The 11,656-nt window shown below is 39.6% G+C and overlaps 1 protein-coding gene across 1 annotated transcript in view; it reads left to right on the top strand.

Annotated features, from left to right (window-relative positions):
* CPPED1 (calcineurin like phosphoesterase domain containing 1) overlaps positions 1 to 9,839 on the top strand; it is a 39,575-nt gene extending 29,736 nt beyond the window's left edge. The window contains exon 4 of the mRNA XM_040079479.2: positions 8,562 to 9,839. Coding sequence (XP_039935413.1) covers positions 8,562 to 8,794 — 233 coding nt within the window. The 3' untranslated portion in view covers positions 8,795 to 9,839. The remainder of the gene's footprint in view (positions 1 to 8,561) is intronic.
* The last annotated feature ends 1,817 nt before the right edge of the window (positions 9,840 to 11,656 follow it).

The raw sequence follows: 11,656 nt of genomic DNA on the forward strand, positions 1-11,656 counted from the left end.
ATCCCAGTGCTTATGTGTCAGTATTTAAGGTAATTTAAATACTCTCAACTTCAGTGATTTAGATCAACCTCTTTGAAGGTTGCAATTATGCACTTATGGCCCAGGTAGAGTGAGCACATTTGATACATTTTATGTAAGAACAGTTCTCCAGGTATGGTAATGTAAATCTTGTGTGGAGATACACACAGACGTAGATTTTTTAAAAATTTTTTTCAGAAATTCAGCAGCAAGTACAAAATACATCTAGTCTGTAAGGACAGTAAGTAATATTTGTTCCTGGATAAATTTTTAAAATCAGTTTTATCCACTGGGCTGTGGGAAGAAGCCACTAAAGCTCCTTCTGATCCGTAGAGCACACAGCAATCCAGGACTGTTGGGGGTTTGTGTCAGCTCTCTGAGAAAGCTGAAATGGAAAAAAGTAACAAAACCAGGAAGTAAATTCCACTGAAAGGTCACAAGAGGCATTCACAGAAATGAACTTGAAGGACAGAGTGACCTTCTAGAGACAGGACCTCTAAAGACTTATTTAGACCAGTGCTCTAATTAGATGATCTGGAATCACCCTCTGGCTATGCCTGTTGTTTCTCCTCTGATTATATAGGAAAAACAAGTGACACTAAAATCCTTTTCTATATAGCTCTATTTAATATTGTCTTATAGAAAGAAGCTTTCAACATAAATATACTTTTCAAAATAATATTTCATCTCCCTCTCACACAGACCCACTGACCACTGGCTGCAACAAACTCCTGATTGTTTAGGGTACAAAGCAAATTTAAGGCAGAGGTTTCCTGCCCGTTTGCAGGATAATGTTTGCAAAAAAGAGTGCATGGGATATTTTTATTGAGATGCTTATAGAGCTGTGCAGTGTAAATTCTAATTACTCAGTTCTCTTTTATTCGTACAGCTCTTCAGAGGAGGAAGGATAACAGAGAGCTTCAAAAGGGCTACGCAAAATAATTCTGTGTGTTACTGAGGGCTGACCAAGGAGCTTATAAAAGGGAGAATATTGATCCCCAGTTCTTACCAGTGGGACTGTTTCCTTCTACTGGTGCTCTGTTGGGAAATTATTGGGGTTTTTTTTTGATAACAGGGTCTGAGAACTGCCTGAACACTGAGCAGTTAACAGTGACTGATGCTTTCACATCTTTGTTTGATGCTGTAACACCTGCTTGGCAGATGAGGCAATGCAAGCACTCTGAAATTGCAATGAGATAAAATCAATTCTATTCCACTGAAGAGATTTTGTTTTCAAAGACTTCTAAATATTATCATTCCTTGTGTAGCTCTGGAGTCTTGAAAAGATGAGGTACACCATGTGCCCAGGGGGAGAAAAAAAGGTGCAGCAAAAAATGCCTATGGTTAATGTGGCTCTTGTAGGGAAGCTGAAAGAACATCACTTTGGAGTGCAAAATTGTTGTGAGAACAGGTATTACTCTTGAACCAACCACATTGTTCAGCACTTCAGACAGCAGCTGTACTCTGCAAGTGAAAGGAAGAAAGAAAAGCCAGTTTGTGACTGATACTCCAGGGAAAATGTTCAAGATCAATTTATCCATATGACTTAAATGGTTGCATTTGCCAGAAACACTGCCTTTTACAAAATACCTATGTAGTCTTACCTGTGTGGGGGTGTGCACACACATCTCAGGGCAGCATCTCCCTGTGCCTGGATACTCATTTGGTTCTGCTCTCTTTGAGAACCATGACAAGAGTACAAGAGTATTGATAACGTTCAGATCCTCCAATACAATTTAATGTCTTTACAGAACTGCCTCTCCACCTGTTAGCTTCCACTTTGGCTCTACTGGTGCTCCTCTCTAGCTCCTGCACTTCTGGGGACAAACATACCTAGGATCAGCTTTTTCTAGTCTGTCCTCTTTCTTCAGTTCTTGACTGAGAAAGAGATTTGTGTGGTGACGCAGGGATTTTTGGAGAAGCATAACTCTTACTTAAAATCTAATTTTATCACTAAACTTGAAGAGCTAACTGAAAAGCAGAGTAATGGGACCAGAGTGGGGGTCTCAATAGCCCTGTCTCCTGCTGCTCCTACTCCTCAAACTTGTGAAGGGCGCAGGATAGAAAAGTGCATAATGGTATTTCTTTCCAGGCCTCTTCCACCTCCAAGAATTTTTCTTTCAAGACCATACTGTGTCATTTTAATGTTATCAACACAATGCAATTTAGTGATTCCTCTCTAGATTAGTTCAGTTGATTTGTGCAGACTGGCAGCTTTCACAGTGGTCTGCAGAAGGACATTCTGTGTTTCACAGCTCTGTGAAGAAATTCCTCCTTTTGTTTGCTTTGAACTTCCCCTGCAGTCTGGATGGAGAGCCATCAACCTGTACATGAAATGCAGTGAGCATTGATTCATGTGTGCAGTTACTGAAAAAAATTGTTCATTAATCAGGACTTAAAAGGTGATAATCTGAACCATGTGATAAATTTCATTGTTCAGTCAGAACCACTTTTTTTTCCACAAAATTCTTTACAGAAATCACGGGAAGAGAGGCAAGGTCTGTACTGTACCCATTACATATTTATTATGTCATTCATATTGCACTAATTTAGTCTTCTCCTTATTTTACGGTCTCATTTGCTTTTGCTGAGAAAAGCATTTATTTAATTGAAGGCTCAGTCTAAATAAAGCTTGCTACTGATTGCCTATGCTGATTATTCCAGGCATTCTCCTCCTAATTTGGAAAATCTGCTTGCTTTTTGGTTTATTTTTATGTTGGTAATTTTTTCCTGTATTTTTACTCTGTCCATAGTGCTAGGTTGAGCAGTTTGATTTCCATCTAAGGCGAGGTCAGTCACTTTTCAGACACAGCAAACCTGCCTCAAAAATGGGGTTTGTACATTTGGAACTAGAGTTGGAAAACAGCTTCTTCTGAATTCAGGGAGTTTTGGAATCAAGCCATAGAAGTGAGTGTAATTACTGAAACTGGAGTCAGACACCCCTGGAATTTCAACTAGTTCCATTCAATTACAGCCCAATATTATCTGATTATATGAGAGAAATAGTTTTCCAGGTGCATATTTCCTTGGGGTTTTTTTTATATTTCAAGGTAAACATGGGTGCATTGTTTTCCATCCTGTGTCATTGCAACTCAGTTTCCCTAGAGACTGGGCTCAGTCTGTATTTCTTGAATTAAAGTAGAAAACAGTAAATTCTTCAAGAAGTTAAGACAAGGGGTGTTACCTGCTCCACAAAATCTTCCTGTTGCTTGGTTACAGAACACACCTGTTTGTTTAATAAAGCAATGAGATTATTTGGCTAGCATTTCTTGTTTAAAATGGAGACATTAACATGATTTAACTATTCCTGAAATAGAAAGGCTGGTCAAAACACTGAATAGAAAAGATGTGGCTGTTTGTTGGGCCACACAGAGAAGGCAGGCCAGAGTCCCCTTTATTTCCTGCCCAAATGGAGTTGAAAACATGCCCAGTTTTCCATGTCCTTACATTTCTCTAAGCTACAAAAGACTTAGCAGTAGAGTCCCAAGTAAGGGAAGTTGGGAGTGTGGGAATTACAGGACTGCGGCTGCACAATAAGCTAAGACAGGGATGTTACCGCTCCCAGGGGAGTTGTCCATGAGACACAGCTAAATGTCTGTGTTCTCTTATAATGCAATTGCACAAAATCACGCTGACCCTTTTCCCTGGTGCCACAGAAGGGTTTTTCTGTGTGATAAATAATCATTTGTGGGAGGAGTATGCTTCACTTTCAAAATTCTGTAAAATAACCTCAGCTTCTGCCAACAGACACACTGCCTCCTGCATGATACTCAATTGTAGTTTCTTTTTGTGTAATGAAGTATTTTCTCACTTGGTTCTTGTCAGAGCTAAAATCAACAGTGTGCTAACAACACTGGGATAGCTAAAGTTTTCTTCTCATTTTCTTCAATATCTCCAGGGCTGAGAAAGGTGGTGAATATTTCAGTTAGGACTTGATTTCTTTCAGAACATCCCTTTGCTTTGGGTTGCTTGGGAGCTCAGAAATGCTGTAAGATGGCCACAGTTACAGAGAATAATCTCTATAAACTCAGAGCTGCTGCAGCCTGTCAAGATGTGATGGTTGTACATAGGCAGTTGCTTCTGAGCCTGCTTGGATCCCTTGGAGCCTCCCAGTCCCTTTCTGTGTCAGCCTTTTCTATGCAGCATCCAGAGCACGTCTCAGACGCTTGTGTAGACACCTTTCCCTGTTAGGCCAGTGAAGCAGTGGAGCAGTACCTGTTACACCCTCTCTCTAAGAAAAGCTCCTTTTAGTGGTGCTGGGGTGGGTCACAAAGCCTCCAGAGAGAACCAACAGAAAAAGTGAAGATGGGAAATGCTGGTAAAAATTGTCCAACTTCCCAAAGTTGTTAAAGTGAGGAAGATGCAAATCAACAAGAGCTTGGTGAAGCTCTGATACTTCTTTGGTGAGCTGGCTTTAGAAAGCAGACACAGGAAACAAAAGAGAGGGGGAGAAAGTCTTCAGAGGTGCTTTTGAATTTCCTTTTGAAAAATGTCTGCAGTAGAAGCCAGAGTAAAGTGTTCATAATATAGTTTTGACTTGGAAAAAGGTATCCAAATTAAAATATGAACTTAGTTTGAAATTTTATTAAAATTGAGTTGTGCTGTAAAGATTCTGCCTATGAAACAGGTAGCATCAAAGGCAGCATGCTGAACTGCATGAGCTGGTAATTCCCGTCCCCAGCACTCCCCCCTTGCCTTGCCACAAGCCACCAAGGGCCATAATGCAGTCTGTGAATTAGTAGGGACGCATTATTCTGAAGGGAAAAAGAGTTATCATTAGATCTGGAGATGGAAAATCTTTTTGTCTTTCAGATTCAGCTTTTTCAGATCAGAGCTAGGAATGACATTTTGTGCTTGATCAGAAAATAAAGGTAAATTGCAAGGCAGGAAAACAGCTTTGGTTTACTAAAATCAGAACCAATTCCTGTATCTAAACCTTTTTTTTTACAAAGACACTGACTTTTTTCACATATTGACTGCTTCTTAAAACTCATGTTTGGTAGCAGACATGAAGCTCAGTGGCTTTAGGTGTTTTCATGTCCCAAGTACAGTTTTAGCACAGACAGAGCAAAACCTGGTAGGCAGCACTGGGTGGAGCCTGCCAGGCTTCCAGTGCTGTCCTGATCAAAGATTGATTTGGCAGTTCAGACCTTTTTTCCATAGCAGATACTCTGTAATCTGTGTTATGTTGTTATGCAGTCTGACATCAGATGAGGATGTGTGGATTGTTTGGCTTTTTTAGCATAATTGTCTGCACAGTTTTTTACTTTATTCTGATTTTAATCCTTTTTTTCTTTAATGAATAATCCATTAGGTATGAATAGTGTCTTGCAGTAATGGATCCAGCTTTTTTTAGTAAGTGGATACTGTGAAACCTCCAGTCACATTTAAATTCAAATAACTGTATTTCGTAAAAAATGAAATGAATGCTTATGAAGGTGCTGTTCTTTGGACGTTTATTTACACAGGAGCTTTTTAGTATTTCATACAGCTTTTATGTCAATGCTTCTTCCAGCTGCTGTTTAAGAACCCAGTGATAAAAACAAAATCACCGCTCTACCTTTTTTTCTTCTGTTGTAGTGGGAAGGGACTGTATGTTTTAGTGTATAGCTGGATACATTAAAGTGGCTATAAAAACAAGATCTGCCAGGACACTGTTCCTTCCTCACAGAATTGAGGGGGGGAGGGGTGTCTCTTGCTAGCAACTTGATATTATTACTTCAGAAAAAACATCTGAAATTAATAAATTAAACTTGAGTGCATACATCTCTAAGAATCTTTTTATGTTAAAGATCAAAAGCAAGAGCAAAGTAAATTGCCTGCTTCTCATCTTGGTATTATTGCAGTGGCTGGTTCAGCTTTCCTCCCTGTGCTAGCTCACAGAGTGGGTGCAGTGCAGCTGAGTGAACAGAAAAGTGCTCCTGCAGAAAAACCCCATCAGTGAGGCTCCTGTCAGTACCCAGCAGTGACCTGCTTGTTTCCTTGCTCGAGGTGTAACATCCTGTAACCCAGCAGTAACAAGGGTTAATACTAGCACTAAAAGGTATCTGAAAACGCAAGTCTGGGCAAAATTTTGTACTGACGTCTGTCTCTGTCTAGGATGGGTTTCTCAAAATCTTTCCTTGAATTATCAGACAAGTGGAGCTTTTTTTTCTTTAGCATAACTACAGTTGCTTTATGACTCTTGTATCCTCTGTCCTTCTAAATACACTTAGTCAGGGTTTGGCTTACATATATGATGACACAAAATCTTGGCCTCTTTTCCTGTTCTAAATCAAAATGTTAAATTCTCTGTATGGTGAGAAGATGCTACTTTAGGACACAGGTTCTTCCAGTAAAAAAAACTTAATTCCCTTCCAACGTGCCTATTTCTGTTACTAAAAGTGTGTCACATGGGTTTGCACCTCACTATGAGTTTATGATTCTTACTTGTTCTTAATTTTTTCATAGACTAAAGTAGTTCTGCTTACCCACAGAAAAAGTGGAAAATACTGAAAAAGCCTTGTCACCTTCTTACAGCAGCAGCACCACTGACCTTTGTATTCCACTACTGCCTTTTGAGGGAGCCTAACTGGGTTTCTCCCAAGATGTAAAAACACTTTGCCAGTTTTGCTGGGTTTGTGCAGCTGAGTCAAAGCAAGCTCCCAAAGTTGTCCTGCAGTCTCACTCACAAGGGTACCTCATGCAGCATCCAGAGGAGTGGTTCCAGCAGCAGGATAATCAGCCCTGGTACACCAAAACAGCAGAACAGACAAGGTGGAGCTGGCAAGACTCACGTACCATTGCTCGGTGACGAGCTGTCTTCATTGTTTTCTACCTTTGACTCATTTACTGTTTGAGAAGGACTTGGATTTGAAATATGAAAGCCCATGTAGCTCTTACCAGACATGCAGCAGAATAATGTATATTTTGCTTTCCAAGCTGCTTAATTTTTAACTATACTTTGAGCCAAGTTTATATATTTTAAATCAGTCTTCAGATCACTCACTCCCACAAAAGCAAAGGATTGATGTCAGCCAGCTGTCTTAAGATGGGTTCACCTACTTCCCTCTTCATTTTATCTCTGTGAAAGAGGTCTAAATCTACTGCAGGAGAAAATGTGGAAGGTTTTTTCTGGCTAGAGAAATAAGGGTTTCCATATGAAGTTGTAGCATGTCCCTCATTACAGCTCTCTAGCTTTAAATTGCTTCTGCTATTTTCCAGGATTTCTGCTGTCTGAAGGTAAAATCAGTTGTTGCTAGCTTTTTGTTTTTTAAACATCATTTAAGGTTGTAGTGTCTTGCACATTCCCCTCTATGGCCTGCCAACATAATTTCCAGTATTTTTAGCCCTCTGGTCCAGTCATTTTTCACAATATAAAGTAGCATTAGGTGCAGCTTCAGGAGGCTTTAAGAGTCTGGACCAAAGGTCCAAGAACCTTAGACTAAGCATGCCAAAACATAATCCCAAATCCTCTTTGTAAAATTAGCTATTTATACCAACTCTGTGTTTCCATTCAAAATAAAACATTCATTACCTTCAATTAGCAAGAAGATCGATGAATATTTTTTACCAAATTCTGGATAAATGTTCATGTGGTGCTCAGCTGGACCTATGGGCAGTAAATGGCAGAGGAGGGTGGAATAAACTGTGAGTTAGAAGCTTTGTCTAGAGCAGAATGGTCTCTCTTGGGGAGGAAGCTGCATTCTCAACTCTCTTGTGAGAGGGTTTACAAACTTTGACAGGAAAGAGAAGCACTTGGCAACAAGATGAGTTTTTTTTACTGAGACTCAAGGAGATTCCATAATTTTGTAGTAATAAAACCATTTTGTTAAAATGTATCAAATATGGGGAAGGGAAGGTAATCTGTTTGGCAGCATGAATCTGACTTGTAAAGACAACCAAAAAGGCCATTCAGAGTAACGAGTGCAGCTTCTACCCATTTGGTTATGTTTGCAAAGCAGCAAAAACAAAAAGCAGAAAGTACTAGTTTGGAGGTGAGGATAATACTATTCATTTAATTTCAAATTGTATCAAAAATTCTGTAAAATTCTGTATTTTTTTTTTTACTCCAATAAAGTCCAAAATATAAGTAATCTTTTTTTTTTTTTAAAAAAAAGGAAACAGAATGGCCTTATGTCATTAATTCACGCTAATTGACAAGTACAACTCTGCTCTCTTTGCCTTTCACCCTGTGTTTCAGTGCCATCACTCTCTAGGCAGGTGCCTCATTTTCATCAGCTGCTTCTGGACTGTCCCTTCTTTCTAGGCAAAGGAGTGGGGAGACAACAAATGCACCTTGCAGTGGGCATAAAGAACTCTGAGTCCAGTAGCCCTAAACACAGCTGGTGGAGCACATAAGATTGGATTAATCATTTTTTACTATTAGAATTATTTACTACTGTTTGCTAATTATTTATGTAAAATGCAAGTTTGGGTAAATGGTTTCGTTTTAACTTTGTGCTCGATGAGCCGTTAAAGGGTGAAGGTAAATGTGACACCTGTAAGGTGCTAACTAAATACATACTCTGTCTTTTCTGTTTGGTTTTTTTTTTTTTAAACAGGTGTTAAAGCTGTATTTTCTGGGCATTACCACAGGAATGCTGGAGGGTCCTACAAAGGCCTGGAAATGGTGGTGTCATCAGCCATAGGATGTCAGCTGGGAAAGGATACACATGGCCTTCGAGTGGTGGTGGTGACAGAGGAGAAGGTGGTGCACAGATACTACAGCTTAACCGAACTGGGCAGCCGCGGCATAGAGAAGGAGCTGCTGGATATGCTTGCTAAGCAAAAGTAGGCTGTGTCAAAAGGTGTTTTTCCATATTAGATAAACAGTTTCATAAAGTTTCCCCAAGCAGAACTACAGATTTCTGACTGCAGTGTCCCAGAACAGCTCTCAGTTTGTTGTTGTCCTAAATAACAGGGAAGTTGTTGACACGTTTTTCTTTTTGAAAATGAGACCTATGAGGAATATGGGAGAAGAGCAGAGCTAATATGGTAATGTGTCATTGAAAAGTACAGTTCTGAGAATTTTGGCTTTGCTCCTAGATAACACTTTCTTATTACAGAGAAACTGGTGTCTGTATAACCCTTTTCAATTTTGAGAGGGTATTTCAAAAGCAATACATTTAGTAATTTCTGTTACCTCCTGGCCAATATCTATGGGGCACATTTTTACAGAAACATCTCAAAAAATGTGAAATTAGCAGACTCCTGCTGACTTTCAGCAACTTTTGGATCATACCCTGTTATCTTGGTGTCATATTTTCTCCCATTTCCCACACTTTATTTTCTTAGCTCTTCAGAGCCAGGAGCAATAGGAGAGCAGGCACATTCTGGTTTGCAGTCACAGCTTGGGTTTCTGTTATATCTGTTATAAAGTTTTATATAATGTTATATAGTTTTATAGTTTCCATTATATAGTTTTATATAATGAAAAGTCTGTAAATGAGGCTGATATAAATGTCATTGACAGAAACTAAAGGTGAAACAACTCTTTCCATTTTGAAATTTCACTACCATTCAATTAGTATATATCCTGGCTCTAGCTCTGGAAGTTGGAATAATTGCATGGGGAGAATATTCTGTACAGAATACTGTAATCAGAAGTCACTTTGTTGATCCCTAGACAAGCAGAGATCTTTGATTTCCAAATGCAATGTAGAGTGCCTTACTGTAAGGCAGTACAGAATACAACAGAATACTGAAAACCCTAAAAAGTATGTTTTCTTCACTGCAATAAGTCTTTAAAAACAAATTTATGAAATAGTTCACATGCTGCAATCCACCTTTTTTTAGCAAGTGTATCTAATTTGTTGCAAATAAAGTCTTCATGTAATTAACTCATATCTGCTGGGGTTTTAAGTGTGTAGTTGAACACATTGCAGTCCTTGCCATGGGTTGTCTGGAATTGGAGCAAGAGCAGCTTTGGCACCTGAAGAGGGAGGAACACAGCATCACGAATGCATCCTATCATGTTTTATGTATGTACTCACATACAGTTCCCTGGAGGGTATTACAGGTATTTAAATATGGTGAGAGGTAAGAAATGCTGTGCTGAAGAGTGGGTTTAATTACATTTTAGTCACAACAGTTGATCAAGGGGTCTCCTTCAAGCCTGATTTGTGGAACTGCTGAGAGTGTAAAATCTCCCCTGTAGCATTGCCTTGCAGCAGTGAAGTGGCTGTACCTGCAGCTGGACAGGGCCACCTGGGGACTGCAGCCCATGGCAGCAGCTTGAGCAGAGGTAAGGCTGGATTCAGAAAAGAAGGGATTTTGCTTTTATTCTCCATCTGCCTTTGCCTAGCTGAATGTTTTCACAGTCTCATTTTTAGCAGAATGTGAACTAGCCATATAATACAATCATGGGAAGGATATTTAACCACAGTTGGTGGCTGGACATTCCTGTATGTAGTAAAAAGTCATAAAAATAAGCCGGGATTGTGGGTTTTTACTAGCATAAATGACAAATTGTGTTTCCTCACTTTTCTCAGTGTAATTAGCTAATTTAGAATTAATACTGATGCTTTAACTAATTTGAAATGGCAGAGGTCCTTGCTGTCACTGTGCCTCATCTTGTTTATGTCAAGAAAAATAAAATATGTTAGATTATGAAACAGTTCACCCATGGAGACCCTAATTATAATTTAAAACAACATCTTTTGATGTTGAGGACATTATTTTGGCACCTCCAGCAGGGCTGGTAATTGAACTCTGTCAGTGTCAGCATATGACTGCCTTTAAAGAATATTTCACTAACTGTTCAAAGTGCTGATGAAACAAGAGAGCAAGGGATTCCTCGTGTTGCTGTGGGCTTGAGAGGCTCGGCAGAGATTAAAAAACATCAAGTGATCACAGTTCATTTTGGTTTCTCTTAGGCTGCTAAAAGGATGAGGTAAACCTCGACGATTCTTACTAAATGAGGAAAATTCACATTAGAACACCAGAGCGACCTGTGAAGGTAACCAAATACTACATACAGTTTGAGAGGGAGACATGAACATGAGGCAAACGACTGAAAACAAAGTCTTTGAGAGAAATCCTCATTTGCCAGCTTCAGTGTAAGCAACAAATTTAAGAACACACTATTTCTGAACCTTTCCAAAAAGTCATTAAGACTTGAGTACACTCTGTTTGCCTGCTGCTTGCCTTTAGTGCATTTGAGTCCAGCATCTCATCTTGCAGGTTTTAAGAGAGGTAATATTTTTATAGGGCTCCAGTATTCAGCTCCTGGAGATTAGAGACAGAAGTGAACCACTTGATTTCTCGTTAAAACTTAATCACACTTTACACTGGCAGAGGTAAAGTCTCCCCTGCCACCCGTATGTGCAGACAGCTTGTGCCATGGTCACTGCTCAATGATTCCTTTCTTACCTCAGCTCAGCAGCTTGGTTCCTAGTGTCTGATTTTTCCAGACATTATCCTCAGGTTGCTTGTTTTATTCTGCTATGAGACAAATAATTAAAGACACATCTAACATAAGCAAATCGAACAGCAGCAGTAAAACCGAAAACATTTCACTGCTTAGAAGGGTTCAGCTCCCCCTGTGTGTCATGGCACAAGTGTGTGTGTCACTGCAGGCTCACACTCATTGTGTCACTGCTTTAATGCTGGGAAAAAGCTGCTTCTCTTCCTGCCCTCCCCTTCTGTGCAGACTCCA

This window comes from Hirundo rustica, chromosome 15, assembly GCF_015227805.2.
Source record: "Hirundo rustica isolate bHirRus1 chromosome 15, bHirRus1.pri.v3, whole genome shotgun sequence".
Lineage (NCBI taxonomy): Eukaryota > Metazoa > Chordata > Aves > Passeriformes > Hirundinidae > Hirundo > Hirundo rustica.